Source organism: Xyrauchen texanus, unplaced genomic scaffold (assembly GCF_025860055.1).
Source record: "Xyrauchen texanus isolate HMW12.3.18 unplaced genomic scaffold, RBS_HiC_50CHRs HiC_scaffold_557, whole genome shotgun sequence".
In the NCBI taxonomy this organism is placed as follows: domain Eukaryota; kingdom Metazoa; phylum Chordata; class Actinopteri; order Cypriniformes; family Catostomidae; genus Xyrauchen; species Xyrauchen texanus.
Window position 1 is genome coordinate 2,773 of NW_026266530.1, and position 21,932 is coordinate 24,704.

At 42.0% G+C, this 21,932-nt stretch overlaps 2 protein-coding genes across 2 annotated transcripts; both read left to right on the forward strand.

The window, feature by feature from the left end:
• Window positions 1-248: 248 nt before the first annotated feature.
• pggt1b (protein geranylgeranyltransferase type I, beta subunit) lies at window positions 249-5,992 on the forward strand. Its single transcript, XM_052124950.1, has 4 exons — window positions 249-1,456; window positions 3,274-3,458; window positions 3,719-3,827; window positions 5,270-5,992. The coding sequence occupies exons 1-4, from the start codon at window positions 1,375-1,377 to the stop codon at window positions 5,416-5,418; spliced, it is 525 nt and encodes a 174-aa protein (XP_051980910.1). The 5' UTR covers window positions 249-1,374; the 3' UTR covers window positions 5,419-5,992.
• Window positions 5,993-9,943: 3,951 nt separating this feature from the next.
• Window positions 9,944-20,308, forward strand: LOC127642339 (E3 ubiquitin-protein ligase TRIM36-like). Its single transcript, XM_052124949.1, has 7 exons — window positions 9,944-10,156; window positions 12,034-12,274; window positions 16,919-17,262; window positions 17,339-17,485; window positions 17,802-17,897; window positions 19,516-19,769; window positions 20,101-20,308. The coding sequence occupies exons 1-7, from the start codon at window positions 10,094-10,096 to the stop codon at window positions 20,306-20,308; spliced, it is 1,353 nt and encodes a 450-aa protein (XP_051980909.1). The 5' UTR covers window positions 9,944-10,093.
• Window positions 20,309-21,932: the final 1,624 nt, after the last annotated feature.

A 21,932-nucleotide genomic window follows, 5' to 3' on the forward strand; every position in this document is an offset into this window, starting at 1 on the left:
ATACTTCTGGAGTTCTAAACTCTCTAACTTTGGAAAAACAACAGAAAAGGTTGTTCTCCCCATCATTGGTCTATAATGCAACAAGGGGAGCAGAACTGATTTATTCATATTAAAATAAACTCGTGACCCCGCTCTACGGTAATGTTTTAACCTGAAGTGTTCTTCAAAATCATGAGTGAGGGAAATGATCATGGGTGACATTTAATGTTTGACTTTCATATTTTTTTATCTTCAGAAAATATATATAAAAAATAACCCATTTCAGCGGAGGACGTTTGTGAAATTTGGTTGATTTGACGGAATAACCCTTCTGCATTTGAAACCCTTCGTATGAAGTTCTCCCATTATTGCAGCACAAAACACAGATTACACCCCTCCTGCCCTGCTGACCACGTTACCCCAGCTGGGGTTAAAGGTCAAGTACAGGTGCTGGTTGCACCAGCTGTGCATAAATGGGCACTAAGTCACAATTTACGCACTACTAAATATTTGAGTGTTGGACCATTAAAGTTGTGTATGACGTAACCCGCCGTATAAACTGAATATTTACATGAATGGATGGCAAGAGATGGCAGCCAGATGACAGTACATGAGATTATCATTGATAATGAAGATAATGAACTGCAAAATCGGCGACGAGTTTTACGAGACCGACAACATCCTTTGGATATTTTGTCGGTTTGTGACAGTGAAGTTGAGTTTGCTTTCAAGGACGGTTTTGTCACTTTATATCCCTCAATTAAAATGATCATTTCTGCGTGACTGAAATTGTTCTTTTGTCCTCCGTGTGTTGCTATGAAAGACATTTTAAATTAAATGTGTAATGTGTCACTTTTTAGATTGACAGTTCACGCAAGGCAGCAGCTTGTAATGATGCGCGCGGTTCCTGTTTACACATTTGAAGGCTGCTGATTGGATCACAAAACAAATACGTCATTCTGTGCGACTATACATCACTTTACGGAGAGTTTACGACCTATTAGTCAAGTTCTGCCTTAATTAAGCTCTGACTTTGTTACAAACGATCTAGTAGTTACTAACATTAGTGTGAGCTTTACGTCCATCCTTACGTGAGCATGCACAGATGGTGACCCGACCGAGAGCAGACGCCTGTGGTGGACTGATGTTCTGATGATGCTGAACACACACACACACACACACACACACACACACACTCACACACACACACTCATCTCTGCTGAAGTCTTGTCACGATCGTGAGGAATCTTTAGTGTATTTGATCAAGAGTTTAACTCGCTGTATGATTGTGTCATATTTAATGATCATATAAAGTTCTTCTGAATCTTGAATGAATCTGTTCATATCTTTCATCACTCTTTAATGTAGCAATACAAATGCAGTGTTTCTAAGAGCATGATTAGTTTAATGGATTTATTGTTTGTTATTCAGTCGTATGACAGTGGAATCGGTCAAGGAGCCGGACTGGAGTCTCACGGTGAGTTACTCAGAACATCTCCTGATGATTTTACACACATTCATGAAGGATTTTCTGTTGATTATTGTTAATAAATCTGTTCTTAAGGAATAATCCATTTCTAAATGAATTGTTTTGTGTGTGTTTTACCCTGAAATTCATTCTGCTGGTGTTTCATGAAGTGTGTCAGAACAACAGAAGTGTTGTTGTGTGTGTGTGTGTGTGTGTCTGTGTGAGTGTGTGAGTCAGATTGTGTGCGCAAGAAACACTCAAAAGATCTGAATGTTACACACAACAAACACAAACAGACACACACACAGACACTCTCACATACAGACACTCACACACATACAGACTCACACACACAGACACTCTCACATACAGACACTCACACACATACAGACACACATACAGACTTACACACACACACACATAGACTCACACGCTCACACACACACAAACACACATACAGACTCTCACACACACACATACAGACTCACACGCTCACACACACACAAACACACATACAGACTCTCACACACACACATACAGACTCACACGCTCACACACACACACACACACACATACAGACTCTCACACACACACATACAGACTCACACGCTCACACACACACACAAACACACATACAGACTCACACGCTCACACACACACACACACACACATACAGACTCTCACACACACACATACAGACTCACACGCTCACACACACACACAAACACACATACAGACTCACACGCTCACACACAAACACACATACAGACTCACACGCTCACACACAAACACACATACAGACTCACACGCTCACACACACACACACACACACATACAGACTCTCACACACACACATACAGACTCACACGCTCACACACACACACAAACACACATACAGACTCACACGCTCACACACAAACACACATACAGACTCACACGCTCACACACAAACACACATACAGACTCACACGCTCACACACACACACACACACATACAGACTCACACGCTCACACACACACACACACACACACAAACACACATACAGACTCACACGCTCACACACAAACACACATACAGACTCACACGCTCACACACACACACACACATACAGACTCACACGCTCACACACACAAACACACATACAGACTCACACGCTCACACACACACGCTCACACACAAACACACATACAGACTCACACGCTCACACACACACACACACACATACAGACTCACATGCTCACACACACACACACACAGACTCACACGCTCACACACACACACAAACACACATACAGACTCACACGCTCACACACAAACACACATACAGACTCACACGCTCACACACACACACACACATACAGACTCACACGCTCACACACACACACACACACACAGACTCACACACTCACACACACACGCTCACACACAAACACACATACAGACTCACACGCTCACACACACACACACACATACAGACTCACACGCTCACACACACACACATACAGACTCACACGCTCACACACACACACACACAGACTCACACGCTCACACACACACACAAACACACATACAGACTCACACACACAAACACACATACAGACTCACACGCTCACACACAAACACACATACAGACTCACACGCTCACACACACACACAAACACACATACAGACTCACACGCTCACACACACACACACACAAACACACATACAGACTCACACGCTCACACACACACAAAAACACACATACAGACTCTCACACACACACACACACACTGCTGCTTATGCAGTGTTCATTTAAACTGTCTCGTTGGTTCTTTTCTTTCAGGTGGTTCCACGTTTTGTGCTGTTGCGTCTCTGTGCATGATGGGAAAGCTGCAGGATGTTTTGAGCGAGCGCGAGCTGAAGCGTATCCGCCGCTGGTGTATCCTCCGACAACAGAGCGGCTTCCAAGGCCGGCCAAACAAACCCGTCGACACGTGTTATTCATTTTGGGTCGGTGCCACACTGGAGGTATCGGTGCCCGTCCCAACACTCACGAGTGCCCGCATGAATTCAGTGTCACACATCAACTCATTTAACATCATGTGTTCATCTGCAGTGTCAGATTCAGTCAAAGCTGTTTATTGATGCCCATCAGAAAGTGTTGAGATCTGTCATTAAATATGGGATTCTACTGAAAGGATTGTTTTGATCACTGATTGTACAGAAATAAATCATTCATTGTTAAAAATCTTTAGGATGTTGGACAGTAACACTGTTGTGTCCCGCAGCTGTTAGACGTGTTCCAGTACTCAAACTTTGACAAGAACCGGAATTACATTCTGTCCACGCAGGACCGTTTGGTGGGCGGTTTCGCCAAGTGGCCCGACAGTCACCCGGGTGAGATCACAGTCCGATCAGAGCGTCGAAGCTCTTCTGTTGTGTAACGTTACACACGAGCGCTTCATGTGTAATTCATGACGTGTGTGAAATCACCTCATGTTACTGGAACAGTTTCCATCGTGACTTTATGATCAATAATCACTGACTTTATTATTATTAATATTATTATAGACTTTTGTCTTTATTTGGGATGGGACAGTTTAAGGGGGAGACATATGTTGTACAGAGTTTCACTGGTGACATCATGACGTCTTAAAAGGGGTCAACGTGAATTATTAATCCTCTTTTAAAGGCACAGTAACTGCTCTCTCTGTTTCGAATGATGGTGTGTGTGTGTGTGTGCGTCTGCGTGCGTCTGTGTGTGTCTGTATGTGTGTGTCTGTCTGTCTGTGTGTGTGTGTCTGTCTGTGTGAGTGTGTGCGTGTCTGTGTGCGTGCGTCTGTGTGCGTGTCTGTGTGCGTGAGTCTGTGAGTGTCTGTGTGAGTGCGTGCGTGTGTCTGTGCGTGTGTCTGTGCGTGTGTGTCTGTGCGTGTGTGTCTGTGCGTGCGTGCCTGTGTGCGTGTCTGTGTGTGTGTGTCTGTGTGTGTGAGTCTGTGAGTGTCTGTCTGTGTGAGTGCGTGCGTGTGTGTCTGTGCGTGTGTGTCTGTGCGTGTGTGTCTGTGTGTGCGTGCCTGTGTGCGTGTCTGTGTGTGTGTCTGTCTGTGTTTCTGTGTGTGTCTGTCTGTGTGAGTGTGTGCGTGTCTGTGTGTGTGAGTCTGTGAGTGTCTGTCTGTGTGTGTCTGTGCGTGTGTGTCTGTGCGTGTGTGTCTGTGCGTGTGTGTCTGTGTGTGCGTGCCTGTGTGCGTGTGTCTGTGTGTGTTAGTCTGTGAGTGTCTGTCTGTGTGTGCGTGCCTGTGTGCGTGTCTGTGTGTGTGTCTGTCTGTGTGTGTCTGTGTGTGTCTGTCTGTGTGAGTGTGTGCGTGTCTGTGTGCGTGCGTCTGTGTGCGTGTCTGTGTGAGTGTGTGCGTGTCTGTGTGCGTGAGTCTGTGAGTGTCTGTCTGTGTGAGTGCGTGCGTGTGTGTCTGTGCGTGTGTGTCTGTGTGTGCGTGCCTGTGTGCGTGCCTGTGTGCGTGTCTGTGTGTGTGAGTCTGTGAGTGTCTATCTGTGTGTGCGTGCCTGTGTGTGTATCTGTGTGTGCGTGCCTGTGTGCGTGTCTGTGTGTGTGTCTGTGAGTGTCTGTGTGTGTGTTTCTGTGTGTGTGTGTCTGTGTGAGTGTGTGTGTGTGTGTGTGTCAGCTGCTAGAGTGCTGGACTGTGTGTGTGTGTGTGTGTGTGTGTGTGTGTGTGTGTGTGTGTGTGTGTGCACTTGTCGGCATCTGTCAGTAGCAGGTGTCGGCGAGAGTAACTGACCTACTTCCTCTCTCTCTTCTCTCTCTCGGGTCACTGGCGTCCCCACATCAGACCCTCTTCACACGTACTTCGGCATCTGCGGCTTGTCTCTGATTGGAGAACCCGACCTGCGTAAGGTGCATCCCGCCCTGAACATCAGCGACCGCGCCTTTGACTTCCTGCAGCGGCTGCACACGGTGTGGAGAGACGACAGCACATGACGATCCGTCTGACCTCTGATAGCCCAACATGAGCTTCAGTTTCAGATGTGGAGCTGATGAATAAATGATCGGTTCGGCATCATCAATTATTCATTTATCAGACACAAGATCGTTTCATCTCCAGCATGTTTTGACCACCGTCAGTGTTTCTCCTGCAGGGTTTTTCAGTTGTCTTGTTTCTGCCTTATAAACAGGAAGTCTGTTCCTGATCAATATCCACTAACTGTATATCTTCTGTTTTACGCTTTATATATGATCTTGAATGTGCCTCTGATAACTTTTGGACATTTGTTCTGTTTTATTTTTTACGTCAGTGTCCTGCAGGTTTTCATCTCTTACGACGACGCTGGAATGTTTGTTCAAAGATCAAATGATGAAATTATTTTTTCTATATCAAGTGTAGAGATGAGAAGGACGCCGCTCACATTTTATTTTATAAGTGCTAGCGCTGTAAATTGCGGACGCGAGTGTCATTATATTAAATGCTTTTATCATGTCCATGAAATACACATTTATGACGGTGCTGCTGAGACGGCACATATTTAATAACAATGAAATAAAGGAAGATTTTGAACAGTCAGTTTGTGATTCATTCAAGCTCTCTTAAATTCTTCAGTTTTAGCAGATAGTCCATTTCAACACATCATCATCATCAGGTTTACTGTGTGTGATGAGACCCGATAACTGAACTGACACCAAACTCTTCCTCATGAACATACGTGATCCTCTTCCTCATGAACATACACGATCCTCTTCCTCATGAACATACATGATCCTCTTCCTCATGAACATACACGATCCTCATCCTCATGAACAAACATGATCCTCATGAACATACATGATCCTCTTCCTCATGAACATACACGATCATCTTCCTCATGAACATACACGATCCTCTTCCTCATGAACATACACGATCCTCTTCCTCATGAACATACACGATCATCTTCCTCATGAACATACATGATCCTCATGAACATACATGATCCTCTTCCTCATGAACATACACGATCATCTTCCTCATGAACATACACGATCCTCTTCCTCATGAACATACACGATCCTCTTCCTCATGAACATACATGATCCTCTTCCTCATGAACATACACAATCCTCTTCCTCATGAACATACACAATCCTCTTCCTCATGAACATACATGATCATCATCCTCATGAACATACATGATCCTCTTCCTCATGAACATACATGATCCTCATGAACATACATGATCCTCATCCTCATGAACATACATGATCCCCTTCCTCATGAACATACACGATCCTCTTCCTCATGAACATACACGATCCTCTTCCTCATGAACATACATGATCCTCTTCCTCATGAACATACATGATCCTCATGAACATACATGATCCTCTTCCTCATGAACATACATGATCCTCTTCCTCATGAACATACACGATCCTCTTCCTCATGAACATACATGATCCTCATCCTCATGAACATACATGATCCTCTTCCTCATGAACATACATGATCCTCATCCTCATGAACATACATGATCCTCATGAACATACATGATCCTCTTCCTCATGAACATGCATGATCCTCTTCCTCATGAACATACACGATCATCTTCCTCATGAACATACATGATCATCGTCCTCATGATGTCATGAACATACATGATCCTCTTCCTCATGAACATACATGATCCTCATGAACATACATGATCCTCTTCCTCATTAACATACATGATCCTCATGAACATACATGATCCTCTTCCTCATGAACATACATGATCCTCTTCCTCATGAACATACATGATCCTCATGAACATACATGATCCTCTTCCTCATGAACATACACGATCCTCTTCCTCATGAACATACATGATCCTCTTCCTCATGAACATACACGATCCTCTTCCTCATGAACATACACGATCCTCATCCTCATGAACATACATGATCATCATCCTCATGAGGTCATGAACATACATGATCCTCTTCCTCATGAACATGCATGATCCTCTTCCTCATGAACATACACGATCATCTTCCTCATGAACATACATGATCATCGTCCTCATGATGTCATGAACATACATGATCCTCTTCCTCATGAACATACACAATCCTCTTCCTCATGAACATACATGATCATCATCCTCATGATGTCATGAACATACATGATCCTCTTCCTCATGAACATGCATGATCCTCTTCCTCATGAACATACATGATCCTCGTCCTCATGAACATACATGATCCTCATCCTCATGAACATACATGATCCTCTTCCTCATGAACATACATGATCCTCATCCTCATGAACATACATGATCCTCATCCTCATGAACATACATGATCCTCTTCCTCATGAACATACATGATCCTCATCCTCATGAACATACATGATCCTCATCCTCATGAACATACATGATCCTCTTCCTCATGAACATACATGATCCTCATCCTCATGAACATACACGATCCTCTTCCTCATGAACATACACGATCCTCTTCCTCATGAACATACACGATCCTCTTCCTCATGAACATACACGATCCTCTTCCTCATGAACATGCATGATCCTCTTCCTCATGAACATACACAATCCTCTTCCTCATGAACATACATGATCATCATCCTCATGATGTCATGAACATACATGATCCTCTTCCTCATGAACATGCATGATCCTCTTCCTCATGAACATACATGATCCTCTTCCTCATGAACATACATGATCCTCTTCCTCATGAACATACATGATCCTCTTCCTCATGAACATACATGATCCTCATCCTCATGAACATACATGATCCTCTTCCTCATGAACATACATGATCCTCATCCTCATGAACATACATGATCCTCATCCTCATGAACATACATGATCCTCTTCCTCATGAACATACATGATCCTCATCCTCATGAACATACACGATCCTCTTCCTCATGAACATACACAATCCTCTTCCTCATGAACATGCATGATCCTCTTCCTCATGAACATGCATGATCCTCTTCCTCATGAACATGCATGATCCTCTTCCTCATGAACATGCATGATCCTCTTCCTCATGAACATACATGATCCTCTTCCTCATGAACATACACAATCCTCTTCCTCATGAACATGCATGATCCTCTTCCTCATGAACATGCATGATCCTCTTCCTCATGAACATGCATGATCCTCTTCCTCATGAACATGCATGGTCCTCTTCCTCATGAACATGCATGATCCTCTTCCTCATGAACATACATGATCCTCATCCTCATGAACATACATGATCCTCATCCTCATGAACATACATGATCCTCTTCCTCATGAACATGCATGATCCTCTTCCTCATGAACATGCATGATCCTCTTCCTCATGAACATGCATGATCCTCTTCCTCATGAACATGCATGATCCTCTTCCTCATGAACATGGATGATCCTCTTCTGTGTTCAGGGAACATCCTGATATATCTGTGCATTATCTCTGCAACAATTGACACATTTTTAGCAGTTACTTTTGTTTGTTTTTGTTTACTGAGAAGAATAGATGTGTTATTGAATTATTGACCTTCACTAATATTGCTGTTTTAATGATAACGTGCTGTTAAAATAAATATAGAAATATTTTATGTTAATTAGCTTCTGTGTTATTGAAGTTATGAGTCAATATCAATATTAAATATTGATTGAAAATACTTTACATCATCTCTTTAATCACCTGTTTATTTCAATCTGTATGTGATTGAGTGAACTAGTTTTTACTTTTATAAATGCTAATCATATGCAATTAAAGAAACTGTTCTTAGCATCATCAACTCTTTGATGCATGAAGGTCAAAGTTCATCAGTCATTGTGGTTTGGATGTGACGTCACACTCTGAATGTTGAAAGGGCTTGTAAAGATCTGTAATGAAATTCAGGAATCAGAAGTTTAAAGTAACATCTGTTAGCTGGAGGACAAACACGTCAAGCACAGATGAGGTTTGTGTCATTTCTCTGTTCTGAGATCAGCCCTAGAGTAAATGTGTTTACTTTGAGTATTGCTATAATTAACATCAAAACTAAAGCACATATGAAGTGAGAGAACATGTGAGATGTTCAGTGATGCAGAAGCTGCTTCTGTTTAACACATGGTAAAAATACAAAGATTTCCCAGCTGTGAAATTCTAGAAGATTCTGATTAGTTAAATGGTCTTGAATTGTGGTGCAGTATTTATTTTGATTATATCTATGTAGGCTACTGTCGACACAAATAACGCATTAATTGATTATTGTGCAGAAGCTACAAATCATATTCTTCTGTTTTCAGAGTATATATGCATTATATATAGATATATATATATACATACAGTGTGTTTGTGTGCATGTAAAAATACATGTGTAGTTTTAAATCCATTAACCTAACCCTATTTATTGTTCACATGATGAAAGTTTTATTTCATGACATGCACACAAAGAACTGCAGCTCCACCGAGGCAGAGTGGGCGGAGATTCACCGCATTTTACAGTGAGACCACGCCCATATACACAGAGTGGACGGAGATTCACGTCATCCTGGAGTTTCATGTAATTTCTCTTTAAAACAGCGAGTGATCAGTGACTCATGAACTCTGGACTGAATGTCTGCGAGCGGATGAAACCGATAAATCCATAGAGACCGAACAGACCTGATCATCCGGTTCGATTATCAGAATAAGGATGTCGGACTCGGAGGATTTGTCCGAGTTTGCGAGTCTCGTGGAGCGCATTGAGAGAGGCGAGGTGAGACTATAATGAGATTTATTCATATGTGACGGGGATATGAAACAGATGATGTTCAGATGATCGTTATGTGGATCAAATACAAGCTGAATCATGTTGTGCAGAATAACCGGCTGTAATATTAATAATGATGATGATTCACTCCGTATTGTCGGTGTCTCGCCCGGGGCGTCACGAGGAAATATTCCTGCATCCTGTTCTGGATATCTCGATACAAATGCCCTTATTCCTCACGTCACGTTGATTCAGCTCATTTATCACATTTAATCAGTGAACCCTTTATTAAATAAGATTCACACGCGTGTTATTGATTCTCTGGAGAGCTGTAATGAATGTAGTGTTGGGCCGATTCGGCATCGATATAAATAATTAAATCAAATGAAATGCAGCAATGTAACGTTATTTCAGTGGCCACGCCCTCTTATTTAAATACGCTTGTAACGCCGTTAGGGTTACTATAGTGACGGACAGTGACTCCGCCTCCACCCGGCGTGTTGCTCCTCTCGCGCATTATTAACGTCGCGTTGTTCGAGTCGTTTTTAACTCTGTGAATCTCGGATTTCTTTGAATTACGGTCATTTGTTTGTCGTTTATTCTCTTCATGATGTCCAGACGAACTTCACTACTAGTAAGTTCATGAATTGATCCAATATTGTTTTATCTCATGAATAATTAATGCTCCACTTGTTGTTTGCTGAGTCTGTGAAATTGAACTAATTGTTTTTCAGTTTTATTGTATTTATTGTTATATATAAATGCGGTTAATATAGACATTACGACGTTAATTCTTGTAACAGTAAGTTTTAAAACGGATAATCCTTCTTTAACGCTTGAAATAGAAAGCCGAAAGTGAACAATGGGAGTTACTTCCCCAAAATGTGTCGGATCCGAATGCAAATGTGTTGTGAAGTCAAACTACAATCTATAAACCATTTATCAAAGTTCATCTTTATTTGTGCTGGACTCATTAGACGAATTCTTTGATAGATCTTGATGAAACTGAATTAAGCCTGAAATGTTTGAATGAACACGATAAACGCATTTCTGGGAAACAACTGCGCCAATCCTGTTCCCCCCAATTATTTTAATAATCTCAGTTTGGTCATGACCAGGTTTGGGGAGTAACGGAAAACATGTAACGGGATTACGTATTTAAAATATATAAGTAACTGTATTCCACTGCAGTTACAATTTAAATAATTGGTAATTAGAATAGTTACATTCAAAAAGTATTTTGATTACTGAAGAGATTACTTACATTTTATTGTCATTCGTTTCATTTTTAATATTTGGTCCTTTCAGATGGAAAACATTTGTACATATAAATTATCCAAATAATAAACCTTGTGTAAATTGTTAGCTTTATGCTAAGCTAAAATGCTATTTCTAGCCATTTTACATGCACATGTGACCAGACTCCATCATATTTATTATCAAGAAAATTCACTTTGGTTCAAATTCTTTTTTTCTAGTACGATCTTTGATATTAGGGCAAAAGTCATATTCTTGATGATGATTTTTTTATTATTTTCCTGTAAAAATATCTAAACATATCCTTAAAACAAGATCAGTTTGATTAATCTTGTTTTAGAAGCAACACTGCGTAAGATATTTAGTTTTTTCAGAGAATGTATTTTTAACGTGTGTATTTTGAGTTTTTAGAGTCGAAACAAGTGAAAAACTGGTGCTGAAGTAATCCAAAGTATTTGGATTACATTACTGACCTTGAGTAACCTAACGGAATACATTACAAATTACATTTTACAGCATGTAATCTGTAGTGGAATACATGTGAAAAGTAATCCTCCCAACCCTGGTAATGACCATAGTCAATGAAAGACCACAACTGAACTTACCCTGTTGTTGTTGTTGTTCAGCTGCCGATGAGGAACATCGAGCGAGAGTTGATCTGTCCCATCTGTAAAGAGCTGTTCACTCATCCGCTCATCTTGCCCTGTCAACACAGTGTCTGTCACAAATGTGTCAAAGATGTTCTCCTGCCCAATCACGAGGACTCGTTCAGCACAGATGCCGGGTCGGAGTGCTCGAACCCGGCCAGTCCTCGCTCCAGAGTTCCCTCTCCCAGTCTGGAGAAGCTGGACCGACTGGTGCAATCAGGTAAACATGACAATATGTCTTTTATGTGTCAATAACAAACGAAAATCAACATTCATGTCAGTGTTTGCATTGATGCATCTTCCTGGACCTCCATCCAAAAGATCTGTTCCGTATGTACCGTTAGTTTATTAACTATAACCGGGTTTATTCCGGCCCATTTAACCTCAAATCTCCACAAACGAAGGAACAGTTTTGTTTAGATAATGTTATGCCTTTATGAGGGTTTGTAATGGGTTTGATAGCTCTATATTATATTATGTGTGTTCACTAGGCTCTTGGTTTCAGCCCCAGTTACTTCCTAAAATGTTTTGTAATCCGCTGCAAATTAAACAAACTCTTCCATGTTTCGTAGTTAAAAGCATTTCCTAGTATTTCGGTCTTCCGCTGCAGAAATGTGCTGCTGTGTCATGTTTGTGTACTCATTGGTTGTGAATCAGGTTTCACTCCACTTCTGTTCACTTTGAATCATTGTCGTGTTGTTTCACTTTTGTCTTTGTTGCTTGCAGCTTCACTGAGAAGGTCGTTTGGAGGGAGAGGTAGATGTGGGTTAAATCATTTAATTAGTTCTAGTGAGTTCTGTGTCTCTAGAATCCCTGTAATTACACAATCTCTTCTCTCAAAACCAGTTTCCTGGACTGCCTTAAACCCTTTCTCTGAGTCTACTGAGCATATTGATCATTCGTATCACTGCAGTGCGTCCAGAGACTCTTAGTGACACCGTGAGAACAAACGTGTTTAAATAACAGCAGATGTTTCGGGAATCCAAGAGCGCTCGCTGAGAGAAGGTCATCTTTGAGAAAATATTGAGACATGTTGATGATGCAGATATTTGTCTTTAAAGGGAAAGAGAGCTTGACAACAGGTAGTAGATATCTGAGTGAATGGAGCAGTTGGGTTGAATATGCTCAGTAGTCGTTGTCAGATCAAGTGATGAGTAAACCCGCTGTACCCGCTGTACCCTTCTGTGTCAAACGCTTCTCAACACTAATCAAATACTGAGTCTAAAGTCCTGACAGTTGATGTGGTTTTGTCGGGGACGGGGGGTCTCTGCCTGAATGCTGATTGGCCGCTTTCTGGTCTGAGCGTTTATTTCTTTCCCTGCCGCTCTTGAGTGTCAATGCGGCGGCCGCAGGTCCCAGCATGCCGTGCTGCGAGTGCCAGCAGCCCCTCCCCTCCCCGAGCAGTGCCGCTCGCTCACAGTCTAAGTACACGCTTTATTTTAATCATACACTCATTACCTGATCTGAAGCCGAGTGCTCGCTCAGATCTCACCTGCGAGATGTTCCCCTCCATCTGCTGTAATCCATCCGCATGTGGCGCCGCGTCACACGCTCCATCTGTGCTGCATGTGTGTGTCACTGCTGCATCGTACTGTGTGTTCTTGTGTCTGTCTTTGCTGTTTGCTTGTATATGATCAGTGATGTCACTCTAAAATGGGTTTCCTGCTTGTGTAGTAGCGAGAGGTCGCGACACTGACCTGGACAAACTTCATCCTGCTGTAGTCGTGCTGATGAAACAGACTTATTCATGTAATCTGAAGTCCTCCTGGGGTTTTTTGGTCATTAAAGTTGAAGTGTGTAACTTTTTTGGTTTTATAATACTTTCTCTTATCCCAGCTTAATATTTAGAGGCAACAAGTTAAACATTCATAGGTTGATTTTCAGCACTGTAGCTCCGTCCAAATGGCGCATGTACTGTATTTGATGAAGGACACACTTCTCGCCCCTTAATGAAGTACGTTCTTTGGGTATGCATGTGAGCAGAATGAATAGATTGTGAATGTACTTCATCTGGGGCCGTGGTCTCTGCTTTTGTTAAATAAGCACAATACAGTAGGGCTGCAACTAACGATTATTTTGATCATCGATTAATCGTTGCAATGATCAGATTAATATCAGCTCTTAACTGATTATTCTGCTTGTGTCTCGACTTAAAAGGTTGTGTTAAACGTGCTTACTAACAATAAAGAGGACAATCATCATTTATAAATGCCTCTAAATGACATTTACTGAATTAAAGGAAACACTTTTTATTAAGTTTAATTCAGTAAAGAATTTCACTGCAAAAATCCTTTTATCAAGTGTTTTTGTCTTGTTTTCCATTTGAAATTGTCTAAAAATCCTTCAAGTATTTACTTGAAAAGCAACATATAAGATATTTAGACTTGCTTTAAGTAATGTATCTTCAACATAAGTGTATTTTTTCATATAGTTATACTTCTGCGAGTGCAGTAAAGAAAAAAATATACATATATTCATGATCTATTCTCTAAAAGCATGTGTAAACAATAGTATGCAAGTGTAAACACCATGGGAAACAGGTGGACGAGTATCTAGATCCACAGCAAAATGAGTCCTATATGGACATCACCTGAAAGGAAGAAGCCGCTGCTCTAAAACCACCATAAAAAGCCAGAATACAGTTTGCAAGTGCACATGGGGACAAAGATCTGACTTCTGGAGAAATGTCCTCTGGTCTGATGAAACAAATATTGAACTGTTTGGCCATAATGACCATTGTTATGTTTGGAGGAATACGGGTGAGGCTTACGGCTGAAGAACACCAATATATAAGTACATTTAAAAAAAAAAAATTACGAAAAACTTAGTTCGGTCATACAAATGCATTTGTGCATTGAGCTTTATTACACGACTGATCAGAACCTGCCTTTGCTGGTTCAAACCAAAGACCAAAAAATGGAGAGAGAGAGAGAGAGAGAGAGATCACCTGTTGCCACACCCAAGCAGAGACACTGTCAGCTTTCTGAAGATCAGCTTTCTCAGTGGAAAAATAGCCTACCTATTTCACGGTATCCGGTGCGCAAGAGTCAATCACTATAGAAACCGCAATGTCCTCTGCCATTTTAAACAGCACATCCTCTCCCATGTGGAAACTCCAGAAAGGGGTAAGTGACGAGTTGTGTAATTTATCAGTCTGTTGTTTCGGAGTGGTGGTGGCATAGTGGGCTAAAGCACATAACTGGTAATCAGAAGGTTGCTGGTTCGATCCCCACAGTCACCACCATTGTGTCCTTGAGTAAGACACTTAACTCCAGGTTGCTCCGGGGGGATTGTCCCTGTAATAAGTGCTCTATAAGTCACTTTGGATAAAAGCATCTGACAAATGCATAAATGTAAATGTGTCTCAGCTTTGATGAGCCGTAATGCTGAAGTTGTTATTTCCTAGCTTTATTAGTTTAGTAGTAATATGAGCGATCATGGAGCGCTTTTGTATGTTAACACTGACTGACGTGGATTCACTTCAACCTAACCTCATATAACACACACAAAATATCTTTGCCACCACCTGCTGGCTAACATATGTAATGTCAAAAAGAAAATTAATTTAAAGAGTTGTACACAGCAGCTCTTAACACACATGCACTGCTCTTAAACTTTAGAACGAACACAAGCGGAGTGACACACACACAGTGAAGCGTCTGAGTGCCGATGGTGTCAGACCATCTGTGCTCATGGAATCTGTCTCGTCCAATCAGATTCGAGGACCGGAACTGTGCACTACTCCTGAAATTACGGAAATCTACCCGACCTCCATCCCCTTACAATAATTTGTCTGGCGATCATTACACTTGTCAGAACCCAAAGTTTTATGCGTTTATTCCCCACATTGATGATCTGCCAAAATACAGAGTCTGGGGCAAAATGAAACCCAAGTGCCCACAAAGTCACACACAAAACTCTGAACCTTCAACCAAAATTCCTGGATCTTAACACACCCCCAAAAAACATGGGTTGTGTCTCCATCTTCTGATTGGCATCGCCAGCAGGTGGGTGTGTCTTTTAAGACCAAGTCTATACAATCTAGAGGGGGACCAATAGACCCTAACCCTATCTGAATAGAAGTTGAAGCTCTGCCCCCTAGACACCTGAATTAGGAGGGAGTATAACACTGATGCCTCATCACCTTTCCCAAAAGCAGAAATCACCTCTCCCAGAGTATCTGCTGCTTTAGGGGGGTGTATGCTACTCCCAAAAACAGCACAGAGCAGGTGATGCAGCTGTAAATACCTGAAGAACTGAGATCTGGGGATCCCAAAATGCTGAACCAAATTTTCAAAGGATCTCAACACTCTCATATAGGAGTGTAGTAAATCCCCTCTCAATCCACTCTGATTTTATAAAGATAATAAAAGTTTATTTCTTTAAATTTTGTTATAAGTTTTATTTTAGTGTGAAATTGAGTAAATATAGTGCTAAATAAGATTACATTATTTTTATAGCAATTATATGTTAGTTATTTACTATATTTAATTGTATCGGCCACCCCGCACTCTGGATATCGGTAATTAAAAATATCGGTTGCCCATATCGGTCGATCACTGATATGTTTGTTTGATCAACAGAAGAAGGGGGGCGTATTCGTAAACCTGTAATTTTGCAGTTCTGTTTGGTGCTGGAGAAATTACACACTTCAGCTTGAATACTGATCATCATTTGTGGTGTTTTGAAGTTTCTCTTGTCTAGATCTTTGTCGCTGTTGTGCTGTTTTAACTTTATTTCTGTGACATTCCACTCATGTGTCACCTGTGTGCATCACTAGTGCCTCTCAAAGAGTGATTGTGCGTTCATCCATCCATCCATCTTTTGTTTGACTGGTTTCACATCTGCTGCATTGCTGAATCAGGGTCCATCTCTTCCCCTGGATGGAGGCGTTCTTCCGTCACGCCTCGCGTCACCACCTTCCCGTGTCCGGGCTGCCAGCACGACATCGATCTCGGCGAGCGAGGGATCAGCATGCTCTTCCGCAACTTCACGCTGGAGAGTATCGTGGAGCGCTACCGTCAGGCGGCGCGTGCGGCCGTCGCCATCATGTGCAACATGTGCAAACCGCCCGTTCAGGAGGCCACCAAGAGCTGCATGGACTGCAAGGCCAGTTACTGCAACGAGTGCTTCAAGATGCACCACCCGTGGGGAACACCGAAAGCCCAGCACGAGTACGTGGGACCCACCACCAACTTCAGACCGAAGGTACGAACGCATCAACACAACCCATCTGATCAGGTGTGATGTTCCTGCCCCCAGTCACATGACTCTTGATGTGCAGGTTTTAATGTGTCCTGAACACGAGATGGAGAAAGTCAACATGTACTGTGAGGTGTGTCGACGGCCCGTGTGTCATCTGTGCAAGCTCGGCGGTTCTCACGCCAATCACAAAGTCACATCGATGAGCAGCGCCTACAAGATCCTGAAGGTACATGAGAATAAAATACCAGAGTTTCTGTTAATCGGTGTGACGTGTTCATGCATCTACCTGACCTGAAATCTTATGAATAGGTTTGAAGCGTGACTCTTTCAGAGGTCAATAGAGAATATTTGATTCTGCTGAGTCACACATATTACATGAGCGCAATAATGAGCTGTGACTCATGTAGTTGTGATCATCTCTCTGTTATGATGTAGAAGCTCTATAGCTGCTTACAGAAGCTGTATTGAGTGTCTCAAACTGCCGGAAGTCACGCAGGTCGATTTCTCCACTGTGTTGTAATGGACTCTTGTGCTGTCCACAGGAGAAGCTGTCGAAGAGTATCCATTACTTAATCAGCAAAGAGGACCGAGTGCGGACTCAGATCTCAGAACTGGACGTGTTGATCCATCAAATGGAGGTACATCGCTTGTGAATGTACAGCAGATAATTTACTCTTAGATCAGGGGAATGTAATTTTCCTTGTTAATCACTGTGCTGATGTAGTTTTGGGAATCCCCATCATTGTGGTTGGAGTGTGTGTGCTGGGTCAACAGTCTCACATAAACTTTGATAGTGATATCTTATTTACATCAAGTGTTTCAGAAAGCACAACACAAATAATTCAAGTACATGTAGACTGTCAACCGCTCATCTGCGGAGTGTGACCGATTCCAAGCAGATACGTTCATTTGCCCAATTCACTGAAAGTGAAGCACAGCCGGAGTTATCTGCACGGTTTGATCAGTGGCTCAATGCAGGAATGGGTTACACGTGCTGCATCCATTGCACAATTTTATTTAATATTCTCCATTGAAAATGGACTGCAAAGTACTTGCTGCAGCATGTGAATCATTATAACTTTAATCAAGTCATTTTATTTGTATAGCGCCTTTCACAACACACATCATTTCAAAGCAGCTTATAAGCGTGTAGTCCATCAATAGACCGAGGTGATGCAGGCGGAGATCAGTGAGGTGCATCACAGTTCAACCGGCAGGTCATTTCGGTGAGGTTCAATGCGGTCCATCCTAAATCCAACATTCAGACAGTGGCATATGAAGTATCCCATGTCTTATGGTTGGAGTTGGCATCAGTTCATCCTCCTGAAGTCCATCATAATAGATTGAAGTGATGTTTGGCACCGGCTGCATTTAGTCATCATCATTCAGAGACATGTAGCAGTGGAGTCCAACATGAAGCAGGAATGGTGCTGGATCCAGCCGGTTCTGGTGACCTCAGGATAGGAGTCCCGAGGTTGAGACAGGGAAACAAATAGAATAATACAAGTATAGATGCCATTCAATTTATTGCAGAGTTAGACTTAAACTGAGAGAGTGAGTCTGCATCTCGAACAGTGTTTGGGAGACTATTCCATAGTTTAGGAGACAAATATGAAAAGGATCTTTCTCCTTTTGTGGATTTTGATATTCTATGAACTATTAACAGGCCAGAATTGTGCGATCGTAATGAACGTGATGGAATATAGCGTGACAGAAGATCACTTAATACTGCGGAGACCATTCAAAGCTTTGTATGTAGTTACAGATTATTATAATTAATGTGTAATTTAACAGGTAACAATGTAACGATGATAAAATGGGGCGAATATGATCATATCTCTTGGTTCAGCACTCTGGCTGCTGCATATTTAACCAATTGAAGTTTATTTATTGATCTTGCTGGACATCCTCCCAGTAATGCATTACAATAATCTAGTCTTGAGGTCATGAAGGCATGAATTAGTGTTTCGGCATCAGCAACAGAGACCATGTGCCGTAATTTAGCAATATTTCTGAGGTGGAAGAATGCTGTTCTACAAACATTGGTAATGTGATTATCAAAGGACAGATTGTATCAAATATAACACCTAAGTTCAGACTTAAGAGGTTTGATTTATGTTTAAGTGTTCAGTCACGTTCATGAGCTCTAAGGCAAATATTCATTTATATTTGGTGTGGGATGTTCCTTTTGGGATTTCTGTGTGAAACTCTTTGTATTTTATCATGAACGTATTAAAGAAGCTTCTTGTGATTCAGGATAACGGGCAGCTCGCAGAGAGACACGCAAACGAACACTTTGAACGACTCTTTGAGACTCTTCAAGAGAAACGGAGCGAGATGTTGAGATCCATCGAGCAGTCGAGGAACCTGCGAGTGGAGCGACTGCGGGCACAGGTGGAGGAGTATCAGGGCATGCTGGAGAACAGCGGGTTAGTGGGATACGCACAGGAAGTCCTGAAGGAAACCGATCAGTCCTGCTTCGTTCAGACGGCCAAACTGCTGCACGTCAGGTTTGAGTCCTTCAGTCATGTTTCTGATAAAGCTGCTGTTCCTGTTCGTGCTGGATTAGTGACGGTCAGTGGAAACGGCCACGTGTCTGTAATCAAGAAGCTTTTGTGCTCTGGATTGAGTTTGTAGATTTAAAGCTCAAAGTTCACTGTGTGTTCATGAGGCATGCCAGTGTAATCCTGATAATTGATCTTTATTAGTCCTCAAAGCAGCTTTTGACCTTCAGTTCCCCGGGACACCCCCGTTACTGCTATAATATCATGTTTTATACAGAAATCACTGAGAATGGTTCTCTTGATTGACGGGATGAACTCTGTGGTTTATTGTTCGCAGGATTCAGAAAGCCACCGAGTCCTTGAAGACGTTTCAGCCGGCGGCAAACACGTCGTTTGATGAGTTTGTGTTGGACACGTCGAAGGAAGAGTTTTTACTGAAGGAGCTGAGCTTCAATGGCGGTAAGAATGAACACTTTCACGCTCTTCTCGTGAGATTACAGGATCTTTATCAGAATAATCCACTTACAGACTCAATCTCATTCTGAGTGTCGTGCTGTTGTGTAACTCCTTCATATGTCAATGTGTGAAACCAGTTTAAAATGGGCATTAACATGTTCTCAGGAAATCATTCAATTCTCATATTTCAAATTGTCTATTGGAGAAGGTGTGTGTGTGTGTGTGTGTGTGTGTGTGTGTGTGTGTGTGTGTGTGTGTGTGTGTGTGTGTGTGTGTGTGTGTGTGTGTGTGTGTGTGTGTGTGTGTGTGTGTGTGTGTGTGTGTGTGTGTGTGTGTGTGTGTGTGTGTGTGTGTGTTGAATAATGACTCGCAGCCAGCAAACGGTTAATCAGCGTTGCGATATCCTGAATCGATCGGTGTTGCACATGACTGATGAGAGCGACCCACCTGAATGCTTGAATTTTGGGAGAGATTCCTCTGAAACCTGTTTAGATTCATTTCGATCAGTTCAGTAGTCAGGCTCTGATCAGTGAGTATTTTAGGGCGGTCTCATTCATAAAATCGTTCCAGTGCACTGAAACTGGTTTTTAAGGTGCATTGTGGGATTTTTTAATTTATTTATATTTAAAGGGAGTATTGTTGCGCACTGTTCCCTTGCCAGAAATGTCTTCTGAGGTCTCAAGTCATTAGAAGATGAGCACAAGTATATGATGTGAAAGCCTGATTTTCACTTTAAAAGAGATGTTCTAAAGAGAAGGGGAAACCATCTTAAATATTTAAGTTGCTAAAGGTTGAAAATACGTTACTTTTATGTTTATTTATCTGTTATAATAACACTGTACATTTGAAAATCTTCAATGAAAATGAATGATAGTGTCATTTATACAGCAATATAGTTGATTAATAACAGCTGCGCTTGATGAGGTCTGGGTATCTCAGTGAGTATTGACGCTGACTATCACACCTGGAGTCGCGAGTTTGAATCCAGGGCGTGCTGAGTGACTCCAGTCAGGTCTCCTTAGCAACCAAATTGGCCCTGTTGCTAGGGAGGTTAGAGTCCCATGGGGTAACCTCCTCGTGGTGGTGATTAGTGGTTCTCAATGGGGCGTGTGGTGAGTTGTGTGTGGATCGTGGAGAGTAGCATGAGTCTCCATAGACAAACTGCACTGTAAACAGAATGAAGGATCTGGTTTGGGAAGGTTATTGATCGACACTAATGCCTCTGATGACTGTAATCTGTTGGCTGAATTGTTGATGAGGCAAAACTCTGTTCCATTTCCATCGTTATTATCATAATCGGCTTTAATTCTGCTGAACTTTAAGTATTTCAGTACAACAGATTATTTTTCTTCTGCCATATTTTCTGTTTCTGCATCTCCTCTTTTTAATAGCTTTTAGTAGATGGATCAATAGCTTTTTATTCATGGAGCCGCGTTCCAGGCACAGTGCCCGGGATCCTGGCAGACTAGCTGGCCGTGATGGGCCCTGTTGCCATGGTGACGAGCACAGCTTCATTCTCCGCAGGAGGTCACGTGTTTCTCACAGTGTTTGACCGGTTTAAAGGTCGTTCTTGGAGAAACAATAAGAGAGGCTCAAGAGTTATGGGACATTTAGACTATTTAAAATGATTTGCAGCAGGTGAAACGCTCGAGTCTCTTGAATAAAGATCCTATTATTGTGCTAATGAGATTTAAATGAGATTTATCTGAGGTG

Bases quoted from the DNA above. Each gene is read 5' to 3' on its own strand.
- pggt1b (XM_052124950.1), top strand. From the start codon at position 1,375: ATGATTAGTTTAATGGATTTATTGTTTGTTATTCAGTCGTATGACAGT. The intron at 1,457-3,273 runs GTGAGTTACTCA...CTTTTCTTTCAG, and splicing joins AGCCGGACTGGAGTCTCACG to GTGGTTCCACGTTTTGTGCT. The intron at 3,459-3,718 runs GTATCGGTGCCC...TGTGTCCCGCAG, and splicing joins GGGTCGGTGCCACACTGGAG to CTGTTAGACGTGTTCCAGTA.
- LOC127642339 (XM_052124949.1), top strand. From the start codon at position 10,094: ATGTCGGACTCGGAGGATTTGTCCGAGTTTGCGAGTCTCGTGGAGCGC. The intron at 12,275-16,918 runs GTAAACATGACA...TTGCTGAATCAG, and splicing joins GGACCGACTGGTGCAATCAG to GGTCCATCTCTTCCCCTGGA. The intron at 19,770-20,100 runs GTTTGAGTCCTT...TATTGTTCGCAG, and splicing joins GCCAAACTGCTGCACGTCAG to GATTCAGAAAGCCACCGAGT.